Consider the following 23493-nt stretch of genomic DNA (forward strand, 5'->3'; position numbering starts at 1 on the left):
ATATGTAGCCGCAGTATGTCGCCGTCGGTTCATACAATATAGAAATATCGTTAACAAACTCATAATCCTCCAATTTGTACCGCTCGACCGAAATGACCGCGTAACTTCGTCATTTATTATCCGTAGGGCGTTCAATACGTGCTCGTGCAGCGAAAAACTCAATCCAAACGCGCACGCCATTAATGAGGCACTCAGGAGCTACATTTCCAATTAGGATGCATTACATACACGGAGCGCATAAAGCCCGTAATTAGTGCGGCGCGATACGACACCCGCTGCAGTAAACCGGCAGGCCGAGCGTTTGTAATACGTCGAGTCGTATGTCATTCTCTTATTGCACGCTACTTATTAAATAGCCACGCCGAATTTGGCTGGTTTGCGCTGCGAACGCATTGACGAAACATAGGTACATGTGTGTGTGTGTGTGTGTGTGTGTGTGAACTTTAATAAGTAGTGGGTGTAATTCCCACGAGATAGCCGGTATCATGATATCAATCTCTTGTAAGACCGACATAGCTGTAAAACGCGCATCTATATGTTGCATAAAAGCATAAAATCTATCCGCAGGTGTTTATTAATGCGCTTTTGCGCGATAAGCTCGAGAAAAAGTTTCGCGCGACCTCTCGCGTTTCTTTCAAAACTCTATTCTTTCACGATCCTGAATTGAAATGGATTTGACGTGGTGATCTATGAGACGGACATACATAGCTCCTTTTCTGAGCACTTTAATGATCACAACTTCAGTTACTGAAAGTTACTTGTTAATCAATTAAGAATCGCATGGATGGTTTGCAGGATACAAGTTTCCCTTGTTTTGCGGCATTGTCACTTGCATTATTCCTCGACGACAACGATATAAATTGGGAACTCTCTGGTGACAGTTTAGGACTGACGGTTAAAAGAGCGGAGAGTTCACCATTTCGGAGTTTCCATATGAATACGTATGAGTATGCAAACTTTGATGTTCCGTACGAATACGTACGAGCACAAACGCGGATTCCAAACTACCTTGTACTTAAATGCATCTCGCGAAACAGGGAAAGCAATATCACATCGCATAATGAAGTTTCGTATTTCATAGCGCGTACATAAGATTTAGCGCGTATTACGCTAAGCGCGTGACGTGTAAAAGATAATTCCTCTGAAATAAAGTACACTTCGCAAAAATGCACCTCCACAAGTACCGGAAGCGCGGACGGACGTTGTCGCAAGAGCCGCTAAATCCCCTGGTTAATGCATACGATGCATTTTCGCATGCACTTATGGCCAGCAGCGACTGGTGATAATTGCCTCGTTCTATCTTCACGACAGAGAGATACTTTGAACGGGTTCTCAGGAAGCTTCGCTCGTTCTCTTCACTCACGAAAAATCGTTTCATCGACGTATCACGATCGTAGCGAAGTTACGAGGGCTTTTATCAGTCGAGAGAGTGTGTTCAATACTAGTACGAAAAATGTGAAACAATGTCAGAAACATTCGGCCAAAAATATTGCCAGATTTACAAAATAGATTATTACGAAATAAAAAAGAGTGACAAATTATTTTAGCATTTTATAATATTATAATAGTAATTTAATATACTGTAAAGGAGGATTATTTGTAATGCTTATTATACGTGCTTGCGAATTTGTCGAGTTAGATATACGTTATTATAGAAGATACGTATGATTATTATAATTTGAAAAATGGAAGATGAAAAGCTTCCGGAGGTTAAAAAATGTGCCATAAATGGTGTATTAATGTGAAAATTACAATTAAACGAAATTAAATTAATGAGAGATAAAAATTATTATCCCATTTCTGTTTCGTGAATTTATAACATTGTTTCTCGGTGTTCCGGGAAATTTATCGTCCGCGTGTGTACGATAATACGATTGTCCTCTGTTATTTTTCGAGGTAGAGTGTAGACATTTTCCCGAGGATTCCCCGAGGGGCATATTGTGAATGCAAGTTTTATAATCCTCGATATGCTGCTTGTTTTGTCATCGAGATGGCTTTGCAACGTATCTCGAGTCACGATAAACCGAAGGCGCAAGCTATGTGTCATATGCCTTGATCCTCATGCATATTCAAATCTGGATTGCCGTATACCATGTGTACACTGTCCATCCCCGAAATCCAACGTTTTCCGGCTGCTTCACTTCATAGCGCTACCGTCTCTCAACTTTATGCGCGGCTCTTATCGTTTAATGCGAAATAAAGGAGCTGAACAAGTGGAACATTTACTGCACGACACATATACAGGGTATTAAACACGGGTTTTCAAATATTCATTCTTTAATTATCCGGCAATTTGCACGCATGCGAGACTTAATGTATTGTAATAATACATTATAAATTACACGGATCAGATATAATCGTCGAACAATTGAGCAAAATTATGAAATCAAATAATACAATCTATTTCTCTGTGAAAAAGTTTTATATTCATTTAATAATGCAAATCTTATACGCGAGAGAAATCAGATTTTTTTATTGAAAGAATCGTCATGTTTGTGAATAGATAGAAGAGAGTGAGTGAGCAAGATTTTTCTCCGCTATTCTCTTAAGTTGTTCATACATCTTGATATAAAAAAAGAGTTATGCCTCAGGGAGGATTTGATAATATGTTGCGGGCACGATAAAAATTCGCGGAACTTCGACTGTGTTCTGCAAAAGTATCTAAAGCATAACTGGAGTTGGAAAGTGGTGCACAAAATGCTGTGATCCCTCGAGACCGGGCTACAAAGAGCTCCCGTACAAAACCGGAGCGGTACCACGTTCGCGCCATTTCGCTATTCTTCGACTAATGCCCAGCTTATAAAGTCTACGTGCCGCGAGAATATATTAATCGTAAGCCGAGTGTGGCATGTTGTGGCATATACCGTTACCAAGTTTTCTTGGTTTTTCATTAATAACGCTATTCTGCCACGAAGTTAGAATATACTCCCGGATTCTTGAATATTTAAATCTGCAGCTTTCAGAAAAGTTGTGAATCTCCAGTTTCTCAGGTGGTAAGAGTGTTAAACTTTAATTGAGTCTTTGAATCTTTACATCCTGGGATTCCGAGGCCCTAAGTCTTCAAATATTTAAATTTTCAAAGTTCGTGGCTTTTAATATATTTAAACTTTTAGATAATCGATACTTAGATAATCTTCGATTCGAAAATTTTTAATGTAAATACGTTTTTGTGGGCATTTTGTTTTTACGTGCAAACAGCGGGTGATGGAAAAGCGCGATCTCAATAGCCGACAGGTAAGGATTACCCAAATGCACGCGAATCCTGCAAATCCTGGCGCCGATCGCCATTGACGTGTAAGCGGAAAGTCTCGCACTGATGCGAATATATAAAGCGAGCGAGTGTTGGTTTGCATAATTATTTTACATCCATAAAAATAAAAATAAAATTCAAAATTCTTGTTAATTTACTCAGTGAAAGGAAAAGACAAAAAAATTATAAATTTCGTAGAAAATATTTATAATCTAATCTATTGCGTTTGTGAATAAACAGACAAAATTTTATGTTTGTCGTATTACGACTCTATAACATGGGAAATGTGTGGGAATATGCATTCATAAAAGATGCATATCTGAATAAATGACGGCGTAAGAACGGAACTGCAATATTGCTGCTGTGATTGATGAATGAGTAATGCAGAATATAATGCAGAGTATAATCTGTCGTTACACTGCTATCCTGTACTATTTACTGTACTATTTCCTCTTCTGATTCACTAGAAAAGCTTCTCAAGCAATGCATCAATATGTTTCATCAATATAAGAATGTAAATAGAGCGCGTGTGGAGTTTATGACCCTATTCATCATTTATGCAATATCGTAGTTTTGCTGTCAGATCTTGGATCGAAGGATGCGGCATTTTTCTTCACAATAACTCCAAACATTGTCCTTTCCCTCGCAAATCCTCAGTACCTTTCAATATCATTGTTCCCTCGCTCCCTCCCCGGCCTCGTAGAGCATCGTGCATCATTTCGCATTCTTTTCGTCGCCGTTCAAGCGGATCTTACTCGGAGAAAGGGGACGAGCTTCTTAAAGGAAGAAAAAGATACATAGTGTAATCGCGAGAGACTCGCGAATGGAAGCCGTTACGAATGTTTTCCGATGGCACGGTCGCTACGACCTCGCCATGAATATCTGCTCCGAAAGAAAGTACTTATGCGCGCTTTACTGCGCGCAAGGCGAGGCGTGCCCTGTTCTTATGCAAAATCCATTCGGGAATAGAAAACGAGAAAAGGCAGCGTCGCGTCGCCGTGAAACGTTAAACAAAAGGGACACGCAAGCGAGACGGGAAATAAAACTCGAGGACTCCTCGTATAGCCGCGACGCGGCAATTTCGGCATTGTGACGGGGATTTACTCGCGTTACATGATGCTGCAGAAGCAATATCGGCGGCGCCAGAAAACCAATAGAGGCGAAAATTTGCAAGAGTCACCCGCGCGAATCCTATCGCAGCGACGTGAGAATAATGATATTAATAAATAAATTACCGCGAGAATATTCGTAATATAGATAATAGAGAATAATCGTTCTGGACTAGAAGCATCCAATTTGAAGCACGCAAGCAGCGAATACCTATTTTCTCTCTTGAATGGAAAAGAAAGCCTCGCTATTAGAAGAAACTCGATGCGAAAACTGTATATCATGTTTCACGTTTTCTCTCGAAACATCTTTTTCTAAAAATTCTAAATTATTGCGTCATTTTGTAGTCATTGCGCCAGTGATCCAATATTGGGAAATTTCTAATTTGATATTTAATAAGAAGACAGGGGTGCCTTACGATCGGTGCTGTTACTCATTCGTGCTACACATATTGCGCAGTTCTGATTAAACTTCTAAGTACTTCGGCCAACTTCCTTGTGCTTGCCTGCGAACTTTCCTACTTTGTCCAATTTTTCACTCGAAATTGGTAACTGCGCCACTTCGGCGCTGTGCCAGATGACGGATCGATCGGTGCCGAGACAAAGGTGCGTCAGTGTATTTACGATCACGCCCTCCGACAGCTTCCCTGTTCCATTTATGTACATCGCGAACCGCGAATGATTGCGTCAGAGGGAACAGCCAGAAACCTCGTTACCGTTGAGGGAAGCGTCCCCGTGACGTGAGCTCGGAACAGATGGTGGCGTGAAGGTGAAATGGCGAGATGCAAGACGAATGATCCATGTTTCCATAAAAATTTCATGCCTGCTCGGTCCTGCGGGACGGACTCTGCCGGAAAGGGCTTAACGCACAAAGGCAAAGCGGATCATTAAAATTCAGTGCGCATCTGCGAACGGTACCAATGCCGTTCTCGCTCTTCGAATGCTTGTCTCTCTCTCTCCCTCTTTCACTCTTATTCATCGTATCACGATTAAATAATGACTGAATCTATATATAATGATGTATTGCCTATGTGCGCGAACGTATTTTCGGTCTAGCGATATATATGCCGAATGCTATATAAAAACTATATTTTTCAAATATTTTGAAATCGGTATTTCCTCGAGGAAAACGATCCTCAAAATGACACGGTTCATTACACGGTGGTCTAACCCACTTTTGCGAGAAGTTGAGAAATTAAACTAAAAGTTAAGAAAATTAAAGTAAACCACATTTCCTCGGATTTAAAAAAACTTGGTTAAGTCCACTGCTACATGTAGACTGTAAACTTTTAAATTCCAGGCTGACTAAAATTTCACGTAAATCAAACAAGTTCATGCTGCCTCGCGATATGACCGAGAAGTATTAAATTTTCACACTAAAGAACTTATTCTGAAAAATCGTTCCCTTTGATATGCATCAATATCACTTCATGATGTCTCAAGATGAATATATTTTCTCGTTTGCTACGATATTTCCCGATGGGGAAAGGAAGAATGCAAAATGATATGATACGATGACACGATACTTTTGAAAATGATACCGGAGAAGCGATGAGATTGAAGACAACCGAGGATTCGAGAATAAAAAAGCAATATATAAGGTTGTCGCGAATAAAAATATTACGCGCATTTTCCTTTAAAACGTGACAATAAATTTACAAAATTGTGTACATGAAAAATCCTTTCATAATTATAAATGTTACAAATTTATCGTACATTGGGAAAAAAGCATGGAAGAAAACAAAACCTGGCTTGGACAAATGTTTCGCCAAAAATATGACACAATAGCTTCAATATAACAATATCAATTTAAATATTGAATATTCAAACTGATTGCTCACGTGCCGCTCCATACTCCGTATTATTCAATTATACCTTTAACTTTGTATCACTACAACCAGCTGTGCGATGCAAAGCGATAGAAATTGCGTGAAAGAGGGCGGGTAGAGTTCGAGTTTCACAGCCTATTTATGGAAGCGCTGTCGTGAGTTCGCCGATATCGGAAATTCAGTTGCATGTGATGTGGGACCCGCATCGGTCATATCGCCCTTCGAAGGAAGTCGGCAACTGCAGCCTGATAAGTTATGCGAAAAGAGAATCGGCTATCGGTGCATGCGCAGACTGACACGTTGCAAGCCCTATGCGTTACAGCCCTATGCGTGCAGCATCCCCTCACTAGAGTGGAGGTCTCAGGGGCGCGGACCGGAAGTGGTGAGGCATTTTGCGAAGTGGCGCGCCCGCTGCACGACTAACTACTGTGTGACGGTGGTAGTTCTGCGAACAGTTCATAACGGGTGGCTAAATAGGTAAATGGTGCATCGCGCGCTGCGAGCACGTATAACGCCAGAGTTCGTGCACCGTAATGCCAGCTTTCGCTGTTCTATTAAATTAATTCGTACATTGCGTCGGTCGACTGCGAGCCAAAGTGATTTTAAATAATCCCGTGAGAAGAGATCAAAAAATTCGATGATAAAAGAATTAAAAATGTTTTAAAAATTGCAAAAATACATAGTATTTTAGTATTTTAGTAAAATTTTTAGTAAAAAATATTTTAGTAAAAAATTTAGACATAAATCTGTGATTTATTAGAAATAGATCTTATTAAGTAATTAAATTTATAGATACTATATACGGACATTTCATTATTTCCGCGCTAATTATGCGAGCACCCAGAGAGAGAATACTTCTTAGTGGTCCTATTACATTTGATTTTGATATAAATGCAGCTTGCTGAGTTCCTATTATTTCTCATTATTTCACACGTGCTTAACTAGTCCATTATATAACGCTAGTTTTCGCCACTGCGTTACATTAATTTATGTGAACCGATGTGTAAAGTTGTTTCACCTCTCCCGTTCCGCTGGAGAAAATATATCTTTCTAATGACTGTTTCCTGATAACTGTGTTATTAGGAGCGACAGGAGCTTTAATGGTTGTCATTAATTTATGTGCTGAAATTAAAGCAAATTGTGTTTACTAATCTTATCATTGTTTGAGTTTTCTGCACAGAATAGATTACTGCGTTATATTGCTTTATAACGTTTAATATAATCAAAAATCGTAATAATTAATTGCGCTATTACATAGATGGTAATATGTAATTGTAAATGTAATTCCTATTCCATATCCTGCGACACGGCAATAGCAAATATTAAATGTATATGAAAGAGAGATACGTTATATAAACGTAATTATACATCTTGCACAATTAGTACATCTGTAATATGAACATGTAATATGCAATTTTTAATATTCAACATTGTGTTCCATAATCAAAAAGTATGTACTTCTAAAGGATCGGAACGTGCACAATAGAACGTACAATAAATTTATCCGCTCGAGTTCAAGTATTTCGAAAGTATTCAATTGACTAAAATATCAACCAGCAACAAAGGCGAAAGTAATGCAATGCATTTTACTGTATTTGCGTATGTTGCTTTATCGTGTTCGTGATTGACAATCTCTTTGGTAATGCTTATAAATGCTCAATGCAATCCATAAATAACATGCGCGCCGGACAAAAAGCCCGGCGAAACAAAGGGAAAAATAAACGCGATCTATCTCCGCGCGCGCGCGCGCGCGACAATCTCCATAATGAAAGAGAGGATTTCCCAAAGGCGAATAAGGGATTTGTGTCGCTTATGAAATCTGTGTGCATTGCGGGATTAACAAATATTTTTTCTAGGGCACGTACATAGTTTGGCGCGATGCGGCGCTACACTCTGTATTTTCACCATATTCCTGGCTATACATTTACCAACCTTGCGCAATCCTACTCAGTCCTACCTTTCGCAAAGCTCGTACATTGTACACGCACAGCCATTTTACAGCTATACGCTGGCAACGCGCAAAAAAGCCCTCCAGCTGCAGTTTAAAAACGCGCACGACCCCACTTTTTTTCGAGCACTCATCTTCTCTTCTCTTCTCAACGCCTTTGTTTGGCTGACCATCTACGTTAGAGCTGCGTTTGTTGCTTTCAATTGTGACCATCGTAATGTTACTTCGCAGCAAAATTGACAAGTGAAATTGCCTATTCCATATATTCCGAGCAACTTGTTCGAGAACAGACAAACAATATATTTCAATAGAAACATGATCAATAATATAACCGTCGTTTAATACAAATTTCTGCTAAAAAATCAAAATACATAAAATTCCAGTTTTAATAAAAAAATTCGTAAATTATCTTTGTTTTGGAGATTCACAAATGTAGTATTTTTGAAATGTAATAAATGCAATTAAATATTTTGCAATTTAATAAAACGTCGACGTGCCAAATATTTGACTGTAAAAATTAAAAAAATTTATTGAAACATTTATTGAAGAATGAACTGAATGCACATTATGGGTATGTTTTAAATATGTAAGAAAGAGAATCGTGCAATTGTTCATGAAGAAATTTAGACGAGACTTCGGAGTTATATACATTCCGAGCACGTTGTAGCATGATTTAAAATTAATAAGAACGTTCACCTGCGCTTTCCTATGCGGTATCTGACCGCGACATTTACTTTCATAGGGTATCAAGGGACAGCTGCAACACAAAAGGAAGAAACTGGGTAAAGCAAGGAGCGTGTCTTGGTACTTCGAGGAATATATTTTAGTGTGTAATATATTTTGGAATTATATTCAGCGCTGCAGTTTTTACGTGATGCCGTTCCGCAAACTAAAGTCATTATGTAACATCTCGCTAAACCTGTACTTATAAAAAGAGATGAGTAAAAACACCTTTATGTCTATCATAGTCGTTTCGTTACTGTGCAGTGTCCGACAGTAACCATTTATACTGATCCGCCTCTTTTAATTCACTTGGCCTACCTTACGATAAGTTACGCAACAACTGCAATGAAAAAACTAAAATAATCATCGGCGTGCAGGATTTTCATTTTTCTTCACAAACCTATAATAAAAGTATAAAAATAAAAGTTGATTTAAAGATTCAATTTTATATTTTTATTTTCCGAGTTTTGTTTTGATTTCATTTATAAAATTCACACAATATACAAATTTATTTTACTTTGAAATTTGATTGTAGAGACTGGCATTTTCTCGTTGAAAATTCTTTTATAATTGTAAAAATGATAAGAAACGTATTTAAATAAATATATTTGCATATGCGTATGTGCTTGTATGGGTGGGAATAATTTATCGCGTGCCTAATTTTATTTCCACACTTCGCGATGTTTTGTTTTCCGCGATCCCCATATATTGAACATTGAAAACTGGCTTACGGCTCATCATCGTTTGATTCCACTAGCTTTCTTATTTCTGTTATTTCCTGATATTTCTCATTCATCGGCGATTTTGCGTCCGTGATCGGCGATGTCGCGGTGCTCCCGAAATACAATTCCCCCGTAAACGAGGGCAGATATTCAGGCTGGATGCGAAGGCTTGCGGCGTGCATTTTAATGAACTCGCTGTCCAATCTTGTTTTCCAGTGCCGTAAGTTCCTTTGGGAGAACGGAGGACGAAACAGAGAGCAACAGAGAGGAAGCAAGCAGCCACAGATAGAGGAGAAAGAGAGAGGAAAAGAGAGAAAGATAGAAAGAGGTGGAAAGAGCTGGGCTGCAAGCGGCGGCGGTGGCGGCAGCGGCGACGGAGAGCAGTGGAAGAGCGGGGTGAACCGGAACCGGAAATGGCTGCGAGGTGGCTGCTGCTGCTACTGGCGCTTCTCGCCACCCACGCCGCGGCTCTTCCTGATTTCATTAGGATAGGTGAGTATCTTTCCAGCGGCTTCCACCGGCGTGAAAGCCGCGACCCTTTCGACCGCGTTGAATAGCGTCAGTAAAATTATTATCAATGTCCCGGCCGATAATATCCGCGAGCGAAGAGATGATAACACGACTCGCTTCTTAGAGATGCTGCTGAGGATGAGAAGCTTCGAGAATATTATAAGCAGACAAGATCTTATGACCTACTTAATTTTAAGCAGACTCTACCTTAACGCGAGATCGCGATTTCAGGCTTAATTACTGAGTTAATCCGGAAACACGCGCCTTTTTCACGATGTAAACGCACGGAGCAACTTATTTTTGTTGTTTATCTGGTATGATCGTTGAGATACACCCGCGAAAGAATGTTGATCGCCGTGATATGCATACAGTTTGGTCTCATTGCACTTTTAATTAATTACTATCTATTTTCTTTATATCTTTATTGTAATTATAACAAATCTTTTAAATTAATTAATTTAATTTAATTTAAATTAAATTGTTTTGCTTTTCCAGAATCTATTTTACTGATTATAACATCACATATAATATTTTTGATCTACAGCTAGTTTTTTGCTTTCTACGCTAGATAGATACGTAAATAGTCACGAAATATTATTACATTATAGTAACTCCATGAAAATGTTTAGCCGACGAGGTAAATAATTGAAATTAACAGCAGCAATAAAAGACTGTAGAATGTACAACTGACGGCGCTCCATTTAATTGGCACCGATGGCAGTGCAAACGGAAAACAGGCAACGAGACGTGGATAACACGCATTTTATCGATACGCGGCAATTACTGAAGTTCTGGCTGTCCTGTCACGCGTCACAGAGAAAATCGGTCTGATGCCAACCATGCGCGTGATACTACGCATGTATCAACTATATAATACATGGTATCTCACATGTCGTTGACCAATTGAATGTATACCTGTAGATATATTGAAAGTGGTAACAATCGGCTGTTGAACGGATAGATAGAATCCAGCACGTTTTGCTTAAAAAGCGCGGAAATCTGCGTGAAATCGTAAACGGATGCAATGCATAGGTATATAAAAGACACAATTTATTTTATTTAAAACACAATTAATTTTATTTAAAAATCCTTTGCACTAAAGTAACAATTAATAGCTTTATACATTTTATGTTTAAGAAATTTTTAAATATTTAAATAGTAAAGAAAATAATGCTATTTATTTTTAAACACAATTTAATGAGGTGTGTTGTTTTTTTGTTTCTAAATTGATAATATTTCTTAATTAATTAAGCCATGTATGTAATTCGAAATTTGTTGCATTCTGCGTTCAATATTGTATACATAACTGCTTCTTTCATTTTATTTATTTATTATTAAATGAATATTTACGTTTTTGTTTTGTTTTCTTTTTTTCGTAACACGCAAAATATTACCATTCTTTTATGGGGGAGCTTTAAAAATATGTTTTTGATTTTGTCATAAAAACGCATATAGTTGCCTTCATATAAAAGCTATGTTATGTATATTTAAATCCCTATTATATATAGAGAGGATTACACGAGATCGTAAAGCACAGTGATTTTTGTCGATACCGTCTTTCCAATAGGAAATAAAATCTCATTTATTTAATGGAACCGAGAGCTTTCGTTCGACACACTATATATCGTTGTTCAAAAATAAAATCAATAATGTTATTGTTATTACGATAATGCGCCTCTATACGAACTGTGGTATTTCTGGATTCGAAAGCCATTACACGCGTTTACATATCTTCTGCAAAACAAATTTATTTAATGATAAAAGCGCTTCATCTGTAACTTCCCACGTTCCGCTCTTGCTTTTGTAAATATGATGGAACAACCGTAGTTCACGTATTTTGCGCATGGATTCACAATAAAACAATTATATAAATAATATTACTTAATATTAATAATATTACTTAATAGTAATCCTAAAAATGGTGATTTCCGGACACACGGTATACATGAATAATGCGAGAGATGTGCCTCGACTATTCGACTGTACTACTGACTTTTATCGAAACGTAAATTCTCGTTGCACTCGATTTCCGAGCGCTTTCTTTTACGAAGTAGCGAGAGAGAAGTGGAAAAGGATCGATGTACACCGCCAAGCTCACGGGAGATGCTTTGCCGTACTTGTTGCGAGTTTTGATACATTCGGTCGGGCTACATCCCCACGTTTATTCCACGGCGTACCAATAGCGTGTACGGCCAATACTTTCTGTATCAGAAAGGATGAAACTGGAAAAAGCGAATACCGAAGTATTGCACGAGAGGAGACCGAGACAGAAATTCTCTCTGATCACATTGCGCCGATTGAATTTTAAATGCTACGCGTTTCTTAACTTTCTAATTTTTCCAGCTTTCGTTTCTTGTTTCTTCACTCGCTCGATATCTATCGTGACTGTTTCATCGTTTCTGCGATATTTCTATCTGCAGTACATTTTTCATTATTGCTGATGGAAATATCGCATAGGTTTTCTTTATAAAAAATTGCACTTGCAGATTCAATAACCAGCATGGAGAGAAGTTAAAGTCCTCTTTTACTAGACGAAAAAATGTAGGTTTTAAAAATATTATATATATATATACACACACACATACATAGCTAAATTTGTTGTGTTTTGTTAAAGTCGTTAAGTTTTATTTTATGAAATATAAAAGTGAAAGAGAAAGATGCTCGCAGTCGCGCTTTTCTAAATGTTGCAAAATTAGCAGAAAGCGAGAAAAATCCGTGTTGCAAAAGCTTAGCGCATTGTTTGCAATTAGTAACTATGAGCAGTCTTCTGCTTTAGGGTAGCGACATCAGTCGTTCGCGTTTCAATGTTACTGCAAGTGTGTTACAAAATGTCGGATTCAACGTTATTACAAACGCGCTTCGCGGCCCATCAGATTGACGTCAAAATTAAAAGCGGCGCGCACCATGGTCGTGTATAGTTCTCGCGATTTATTTGCATAAACCAGCGGCGGTGGCGAATTGCTTTTCGCGCGCGTAATTAAACCGAGACTCGATACATGAAATACCAGGAATGAGCTCGGATTTCGATGTATCCCAACGGAATTAATTTACCGCTTTTTATTACGTTGTAATGGTCAGAACAAAGACAATCGGCCTCAATCATTTTACGCGAAATGATTAATTAACGTTTGTATTGGTGACTGATTTTCGATTAATTTCTCATGGCTCACCCGGGAAAAAGAACGTGACTCTGACTTAGGTAACCATAAATTTCCAACAAAATGTTTGCAATGTGTTTTTGCGGCTCGGTATACCATGGTCCCACCATGTACCCGGACGACGTTTAGCGATATTTGCAGTACAAATTTGGTTGATTGCTCGGTAAGTCCGGCCGTTACACACCGAAATGTTTTTGCACGCTTTTAGCCACATCTCCTGTCCTTTCTCCCTTTCAGCCACCGTTTTTCGGAAGCTTTATGGGGGTACTAATTTTATTTCTGCCTACGAGCCCGGCGAAAAAATCACATGGGATATTCCTGTCTTGTTTAGGGACAATATCCCCGGTGTTTTTATCACTTTATATCACGTTCCCACGTGCGCTGTTCACGGTGTTTCAGTCTCACTCGCGTTATTAGGCTCATTACTGTCAACAATGCAGCCTTACGAATTGGGCGGCCTTACGAGGCGCGCCGAGATGAATCGATAGCGGTTCGCTAACGAGAGACGTAAATCTATCCCGCAAATTCTATAAATCGCGGAGTCAAGCCGGCGCAGCTGTTCGTACAGTTACTTTATGACGTACACGAGATTAAAATCAATTTATGGCGCCAATTTCTCCCGACCGAATGAATTGGAAGGCACGGAATTTCAGCGGTCCGTCCGAAGAACACTGTCGAGGGCACTTATACGATGCGGATGCTTGATGGGAATGACAGGTGGAATGTAGAGTTGTTCGCCGTCGATATTTTTGAAAGCAATTTTTTCGGATAAAAATAAATTTATTTGTTTCATACATAGATACATCGAGTTGCCATCCTATTGTTCTACGTATATAGGTTTATGAATTTCAAATCGATTTTGTATTATAATCAATCAATATTTCGTGTATAACTATTCGTTATTTCTATATGTTTTTTTTAAAATCCGTTATTCATTTTGTTTATTCTTCTTTTTCCAAAGATATTGAAATTATTCCAAAAATATTTATGACGCAAAAAGTCTCAGTTAAAATATATTAGACATTACAGCTACGCGATATATGGTTTAAGATCGTTTTATAGCGTGAACAGACTATAAATCGTCACCGTTTAGCGACACATGGTATAGGTGACTGAAAATGATATGAATGATTATACGAGGAAACACGCGGTTGGATAAGTATAACGTTGCGATAGTAGTCGTAGGTGGAAAATAAGGAGGAGTGCACGCGTGGATCTCGTCAAAGTAGCACCCTTTAATATGGATGTGTGATTTCCCAGGCGGGCTGTTTCATCCGTCGGACGACAAGCAGGAAGTGGCCTTTCGCTACGCCGCGGAGAAGATCAACGCCAACCGGGACATCCTACCCAAGTCTCGACTCAGTGCCCAGGTCGAGGTGATACAGCCGCAAGATAGCTTCCACGCATCCAAACGAGGTGAGTTTCATAATTGAATCGGAAATCGGTTGATACTCTGTCATCCTTCGCTTGCTCTAAATTTCTCAGGAGATCGAATATTTTTGATAATATTAATATTAGAGAGAATGTGACAGCATTTTATATTGCTTTGTTATTGTAATAAATTTAATGCTTTTCCCTTATTTTATAATACTTGGCTCATTAAAATTTACTCATTAAAATCATTAAAATTTTATAAAAAAATTTTTATTTAGTGCGTTTTACATAAAATGATAGCATTATAAAGATGCTCGTATTCAGAGTAGAAATTATGAAATTTTGTGGTATATTTTCAAAGTTTTATTAAAATCAATTGAAATACTAAAAAGTGTCCAAATTTCAGAATGATTGCAAAATTCTAATTTAAAAAGAATGTAACAAATATGCATATCAAATATTTTTTCATTAAAGGTATTTCTATGTCCATATTTATATATGCGTAATCATTCTGCATTGACTGTTCAAACTAAGAAATTCGAACTCTGAACAAAGTTAAGGCAACACAGAGATAGAAGTCCGGTAGCTAAAGACGGCTTATGGAGTAGCTTACGTGAGCAGCCAGGCAAAGACTGCTATCGTTGACTGGAAATCGCTTCGCATTAACGTATGCGCGGCATATCGAGTCGCGCGAAACTGTCTCGAAAGTTCGCACGGTTTGCTTGATGCGCGAAATAAACTCGCTTTGCGCGATTAAGGATACGAGACGTCGTTGCTCGCACGAAGCTTCACCCTTACCGCTACCTGATGCCCGATGCGACGACCCTGAGTCTATAACGCTAGTGAAACTCCCTAATATCCTTATCTCGAACGAGGCGAAGCCCGTTTCTGACGCTGAATCCTGTTATTCGCAGTTTCAGCATATCTAGCTGAAGCGAAGTTTGTTTTGCATATTAAAAATGTCAGCTTGCCTGAGTAGATACACAGCGAGCGATATACCCTTTGACGTAATTGAAATTGCTCGGAAAAATTATCGATTTCTGTCGCGGCAGAATTAAATCTGTCGTGCAACGTTCTTCTCATTTTATCGGGGAAAAAATGGTGACATCAAGAGTTAATCTAAGAAATGGAGCATGAATTTCCTGGCAGTCGCGTGAGATCCAGTACTACATGACAATAATTCTCTGAATATGTGTAATATAAGGCCGCGAGCTTACTCGTTTATATATAAGGCAGGAAATTAATAACGTTCAGCGCAAAATAATAACTCGGCGGGTATTTGCGCATGGAATTAACCACGGCGTTTTACAACGTAATTACCATGTCGAGTTACTAAATGATTAAAGCGAACGGTACATTCTAAATATACACGATGGGGTCGCATGCAGGCGCATCGGCCATATCGCGAGGCCGCTGCAAAGTGTGCAGCGGAAGCTGGATCCGGAACGAATTTGGCGGAACTCCAAGGCGATGTTACAACGTGAAAGCAATTTTATTGATAAACTTCTGTTTGCCAGAAGTTAACAAATCTCCTTGGAATACAAGGCGATCGCTACGACCGGGCGATACTAGCTGGGCGCAATCGTGCCGCACATTCAGGGACGTTTGAAACCGCTACCGAGGGTGATTCGAAAAATTTATCTCCCCTCTGTAATTCAACGGCGAAATGGCACAGCGAAGAATAACGAGCGTTCTGGCGGATACGAAACTCAAGCTTTGCTAACAATGGTGTATACCGCGGTCATAATGCGAATTACGCGAGATTCAAGCTCTATTAACAATAGTGTACACGCGTATAACAGAAATGTAATGTGAATTATGCGAGACTCAAGCCTTGCGAATAATAACGTATATTAGGATTTTAATAAGGGATATGGGCATGATATACGAACGCTTCAGTATTATCGCAATTCTCAACTTGATTAATGAGTGATAAAAAAAGAAATTTAATATTGAAATAATATTTCCGGCGAGATATTGGGTCAAAATTCTCGATTTTCAATTTTTCAAATTAATTTACACACGATACGGGCAACAATATCATTGATAATATCATTAGACAATATCTAATCATGGATAATAAATCATATAGATGGTGATTACTTGGTTGAATAATTTATTTCTGCTAAATGCAACAAAAATAAAATTTGATACAAAAAACCTCAAATATTCTAGTCTTTTATTTAAAATATCCAATTAGAGGCGAATGAAACCATATCTATTACTAGATATAAAGAAAGGATACAATTTTCTGAACAAAATAAAGGAACGAATAAAGCGGATAAATAAAATGAGAAATTCTTCTTGCTACGCTCCGTCTTGACCAGGACAAATGCAGAATTACTAGAAATTTAAACAATTTATAATATCGACAACATTGTGACCAATCTGTATGCGAATTTGTTATATGCGTTGGTATTTACGATGCATGCACCGACGGCAGTTATCCATCTATTTGCTTAGCGACATAATTACTTCATAGTCGCCCAGGAGAAAGAAAGGGAAAAAGAGGGAGGAAGTATAGTACTAATAAACGATTGTTTGCGACGTTGGGCGCAATAGGAGGAGAAATTAAATGTTGGAAATTCACGTCAGGTCCTGTGTTCTTCTCATCGTCTAGGTTTCGCTCCCCCCCCCCCCCCCCGGGCGATGAACCCTCTCGTTCGACAAACAGAAAGAGCGGATGGTCGTTTGGACGGTCTCGCCTCGCCGTCTTTTTACGATACGATGGAAAAACATCGGTGAATGCTGTGCCTTTGTTCGCTTCGTATCTTTGCTATCGCGGTACGGCAGCGCGGTTGTTGGTAATACTATTTTACGATTCCGCTTGGCTGTCTCGGAATTTTCAGTAATACAGCCGTCGTCTTCCACCGTGGAACTCGAACTGGAACGGAAGTTAACGAGGACGCGCACATTCGATTATGCGCGTCGCTCCATTGCATCGCGTTGACAAAAAGGCGTATAATGCGATAGCATAGTTCCATCAAGACAATTGTTCAGTTTGTTCTATATGCATTGCGTGAGGGATTATTCAAAACGTAGAAATCCGGAGCCCCTGTGAATCATTATACGATAATCTTTGTATATTATCGAGGATGATTCCCCGATTTTTTCGATATTTTCGATATTTCGGTCAAGATAGTAATAATATTTCACAAGGTAATCCGATTGGGTAGATAATTCTTTCTTAACAATGGAAACGTCTATTGTTGAAACGAGGGAGGAATTTTCACAAATTTAGCTTTAGAAGAGTACAATGTAATAGATTTATTGTATCATATTTTTTATTTTATTTCATGTACTCTAAAGCAATTTATGAGACGGCGATTATTTAATTTAAGTATTCTAGGGATAATGTAACTTTTTTAGAGATAGAAACATAATATGTAAATCCGCTATAAATATTTGTTTTTATTGCATACAAATTTCTTTTGTGATCAAACATGTTTTTAATGAAATTTAAAGTTCCGTATATGCAATGCAGTTTGCGCGTTGAATTACGCGCATATGTTATTCATTGGTTTTTTGTATATCGCATGTACGAAAAGGATCTCACGAAAACTGGACGTCCCTCGGCGCCAGTGCGAAAATGAGAATATACCGAAATACCTTGGCGAAAGTATAAGAGACGCCTCGTGATATTTTACGCTTACGGCGACGACGCTTGGCGAGCGTGTCCGAGGGAGGTTTTCGTAACTACCCACGGGGGGGGGTGAAGTAACTCGCCGCGCAAACGGTGGCGTTGTCTCGCTCGTTTCACTTTCGTTAAGCCAATTTTCCAAAAACCACCAGAAGGAAACGAAAAGTTCTTACCGGGACCGTGAGAACAGCGACAAACTGCGCGACAGCGATGGCGAAATGGAGCCGTCCTCTAATTTTGCTGTAACTTTTAAGGTTTCTTCTTTCACATTGTTGCGGCACCTTTCGAGAATGTATCGGCTGGTGGGAAGCTAGTCCAACACTTGGATTTTCCAAGACTCCGATACCGAATGCCGTGAGAGGTAGCTTCGACCACGAGGGAGATAAAAAAATATGCGTGTCATCAACTCTCTGCTGTTTTAACACGTTCTGATGCACGTTGTGATTTTTACTTAACATCATATTAAAAGTAAAACTTTATAAAAGCGCTAACGGTTTTTTAAGGAACGCTCTTTGGATACACAGGGGCAGTTCGAAAAAAACGTAATATAACTGTTAAGACAAAGATTACCACTGCGAGAATAATTTTAATAATAAAGATGACATTCCTATCATCAGCAGGGAGGAAAATAAAAAGTTGTGGCTGTGCTTTGCTTTCTCAATAGTGCAATACTGCTTTCCGTACTAAAAATGCATTAATTAAGTATTGGGTCGTCCGGAAAGTTCGTGCCGATTTTTAATAGATGACGTTGGAACATGTCTGAATATATCAATGTTATTGAAAACATACGATTTATATACACATGCTTAAAGGTGATATTTCAACGCATCTTTAGGAAAAAAGTTTTTTGAGATAAATTGATTCGTGTCAGTTTTGTACTCTTTTGAAGATGGAAGAAAACAAAGAACATTTTAGACACTTGATGCTTTTCTATTACTGGAAAGGCAAAAATGCCTCACAAGCAACAAATTCGATATGTTCTGTTTACGGAGAAGGCGCTTTAGCTGAAAGAACCGTACGTAAGTGGTTCGCTAAGTTTAGAGCTGGTGATTTTAACCTTAAAGACCAAGAACGCTCGGGCAGACCCTCTACTACTGATGATGACCAAATCAAGACACTGATCGAGAATAACCCGCGCTACACGACACGTGAATTAGCAGAGATACTGAAAATATCGAAAACCACTGTCCACGATCATGTAGTGAAGCTTGGTTACGTAAGTCGCTATGATGTATGGGTTCCACATAATTTGGCCGAAAAAAATTTAATGGATCGCATTTCCATCTGCGACTCGCTGTACAAGCGTAACGAAAACGTACCATTTTTGAAGCAATTAGTGACGGGTGACGAAAAATGGATCATTTACAACAATGTAGAACGAAAAAGATCCTGGGGTAAGCGAAATGAACTAGCATTAACCATTCCGAAAGCCGGCCTTCATCCAAAAAAAGTCATGCTCTGTGTCTGGTGGGATTGGAAAGGAATCCTATATTATGAGCTCCTACCACACAACCAAACGATAAATGCAGATAAGTACTGCTCGCAACTGGACGAATTAAAGACAGCAATTCAGGAAAAACGTCCAGAATTAGCTAATAGGAAGGGCGTCGTGTTCCATCAGGACAATGCCAGACCTCATGTTTCTTTGACTACCCGACAAAAATTGTTGGAGTTTGGCTGGGATGTGCTACCTCACCCACCGTATTCACCAGACATTGCACCTTCAGACTTTCACTTATTTAGGTCTTTGCAAAATTCTCTTAGCGGCAAGAACTTCAACTCTTTGATCGACATAAAAAACCACCTTGAGGAGTTTTTCGCCGAGAAACCTAAGAAGTTCTGGGAGAATGAAATCTTCCAGTTGCGTGAAAGATGGACAAAGGTTGTGAAACAAAACGGTGCATACATAAGACAATAAATATTTATCGACATAAAAAAATGTTGCCTTTGAATTTTCCTTCAAAATCGGCACGAACTTTCCGGACGACCCAATAATTAGAATCTTATTTGACGCAGAGTTTTTCTCTTTTCCTTAGAAATTTAAATTAAAACTTACACTAAGTCTATATATTAAAGTTTAAATGAAATAGATGTGCAGAAACAGATTGTAATAAAATATAAAAAATTTAAATATAATTAATAAGAAATTAAAAAATCGTGATTAATGCATTTTGTATTTGCGTGCAATTAATTTAATCATATAATAAAAACTTAAAATATATGTAGATATAACTTCGTTGTCTCGAAATAATAAAAGCGATATGTTATAAAACTTCTTAATTTATCAATATTAATTGTCTGACAGCTCTGAATATCGAGACAATATAGCTTTCTGTAGATTACACAAACTTCTGCAAACAGATCGTCGATTTGCGGGAGACAATAAAACAAGACCAATCTTGTGAATAATTACACGTGATAGCCGAATGGGACATGTCGCGCGTTCATTAGCAGACGCGTAAACAATGCAAGCGCAAACCGCGCTGTCAACGAGTGCGATTCAAATGTAACGATGCGTTATTTTCCCGACTACATGATTTCCGATCACGTTGCCGTGCTTTCACGGACGCCGGATACGCGATGGAGAATGGTAGCAAAATCGTCAACAGGAAAGGAGATCGACAGGGGCTGGAAGGGCGCAGGGCGAAGTAGGGAATGGAATCGCGAAGTTTTATGGTCATGAATAATGTAGTCGCTTCTCGCGTTAACAAAACGTCCTTTATTTTTGCGGACCCGGGGTAGCTGTTTCGCGTGCGTTCCGGATGAAGAACAAGAAATAATATGGGCATACGGCGACGCGTTGTCGAGGGACTCAAGAGACTGCCCAAGGATCCTATATTAAACGTTTTTTCCCTCCTTTTTTTGGTCATGATAAGATCTTGTCTCTTAAAAACATATTGACAGGTTTGAGAACTCTTTGAAGTGACAGCGTTGCTCTGAAGTTTTTATCTGAAATTGCTGCTTCCTGTTTCAAAATTAAATCGATGATAAATTAAGCAAGTTATAAAAATGCGAGATAACGACATCATATCATTTATCTAATTTATATGCTTAGCTATGATTTTGAAAGCGTCATTTATTTGAGGATTATAGTTCCAAAAATACTTACATACTTCCCTGGAATAAATTCTCCAGTGCATCCATATATCCATATCGACTCGGAGCTCATAAAATTGCAAATTACACAAGAGAGTCCCAAACTATCTGACACATCAGACAAACAACTCAATCGTGGTATTTCTTCTGATGGAACTGTCCCTACTTTACGAGTAGCATACACGAACAAATTACTTCTCTTTCACTCGTAAAATTTCCAAGATATTTTATTAAAATATACACGCTTTATCACGCTCACATAATTTGTCAAAATGTTCTAGTTGGAAACTAGATTGGCGCTTTCATAGGGTATCGATACTTCAAACTTTATACATATAATTAAGGTAATACCTACTATTTACAGTAGACTTATTTACTTCGTTCCCCACGCAACTTGTAACGATCTGCGCCAGATGTTTAGATTCGCGCACATCCACGATGGACCTTCTAAGTATGCATTAAATGTAGCGCCATGCAGACGTCGCAGCCGATTTAATCAGGACACACGTGTCTCGTTAGGATCGGGCCAGCTCAGAACGCTGGCCGCTTTCTCATCCTCTCAGGCGAGCTTGCGAAATGCCAGGCGAGGAACTGCTCGCCTGGACCGCCATGGGAGTGCGTTAGCTTTTCATGCAATTACGGGACGCGCATAAGGGCGCTACCTGGCCCGAGAGCATGCCACCGTAATTACGGTTTTGAGCTTTTCAATTACAACAACGGTGCCGTTGCTGCCACCGCCATGGCGCGCTCGCAAATGTTCCCGTTCGCTCTTATAATTCGCAAAATAATTAGCTCTTTCGTTTCTTCAAAAGCTCATTGTGCTCGACTTGGAAATTTTCGTACTGCCTCCAGTTAGTGTTTCGAAGTTACGAAGTTACGAAGCAGTTCTCGAGCGTCTATCGATGCACCATTTTGCATCGGAGAGGTAACATAAAAAGTAGGTAGTAACGTAGTAAAAATTATTGCTTCAGAATTTATTGAGAAAGTTTGTCAATATTCGTTTAAAATATCGGCAAATATTATTGATATTTATTAATATAATTTATACTAATGATAAAATACAACAGAGAGAATACAATAACGTAATACAGTTATTAAAGAAGTATTCTAAGAATCATGATATTTTTTAAGCACTTTTTGCTAATTCTCTGTGATATTTCGAGCGAAATTTACTATTATGTAACTTTCTGCATTATTTCCTGCGGCAAGAATAACTACATAATTATGTCATAATAGCTGACATTTGAAACGCAGATAATATATAACGATTAATACGTAAATCAAGATACGTCCAATAAAATGCGCATATAACGGCATATAGCTCGCGCAAAAAGCCAGGCAAACGTTATGAATACTTACGGTCGCTGCAATTTCCGGCATTTCTTTCAGTGCTGGGCTTTTTCTGTTCGCAGGATTTTCTCCCGACGGGATAAATCAGATCGTGTTTTGTGCGAGCATGTACGCGTGCAATTAAACGTACCTATTTCACAGGCGCAAAAAATGCAAATATGAACAATAGCGTAGATATTTTTTGCAACCGCAAGCTATGTATAATATTACCCGAATGAAATTGGCAAGTCGATGTATATTTTCGCAATATATGTTGAACGTCGGACTGTAAATGAAATGGTAGCTAAATATGAATTATAAAATAAGATTTAATAATATTTAAAAAAATTAAGAACGTGAAAGAAGCTAACATCTCGTTTCTGTTGTGCCACATCTGCGTTTGAAGAAAAGCTCAATTATCAACACTTCTCATATTTGAGAATAAAAAGATGTGACACAGATGATAATGTGGAAACCTATTTTGTAGATTGCAAAACAAACATATAACAAAGTTCTTAAAATCGTGCATTAAGATCGGATGTACGGGAATCGGCGACGTAGAAAGTCATGATCGTATTTCTGCTTTATGAAGCAACGTTTGTTTGATCAACGAAAGTAACTCTTTAGCCAGATAATGATTTAATAAAAGATGATTTAATAAAAGAAACCACGATGACCCTTGTATGACTTGAATGGACTTCCTTTCATTCCGAGTCACTACTTAATGTAGTGAGTTTCCCGTTTCCCCTGTTGTCTCTCAACGTCTCACGTAAGTCTTACAATGGCCGATTATATTCTCTCCGGCAAC

General features: G+C 38.6%; 1 protein-coding gene across 1 annotated transcript in view; it reads left to right on the forward strand.

Moving 5' to 3' along the window:
* LOC105280161 overlaps window positions 1–23493 on the forward strand; it is a 386539-nt gene that overhangs the window by 74657 nt on the left and 288389 nt on the right. Inside the window, exons 2-3 of the mRNA XM_026967845.1 lie at window positions 9795–10070; window positions 14507–14662. Of these exons, the coding sequence (XP_026823646.1) occupies window positions 9992–10070; window positions 14507–14662 (235 nt within the window). The 5' untranslated portion in view covers window positions 9795–9991. The remainder of the gene's footprint in view (window positions 1–9794; window positions 10071–14506; window positions 14663–23493) is intronic.

Source organism: Ooceraea biroi, chromosome 2 (genome assembly GCF_003672135.1).
Source record: "Ooceraea biroi isolate clonal line C1 chromosome 2, Obir_v5.4, whole genome shotgun sequence".
In the NCBI taxonomy this organism is placed as follows: Eukaryota; Metazoa; Arthropoda; class Insecta; order Hymenoptera; family Formicidae; genus Ooceraea; species Ooceraea biroi.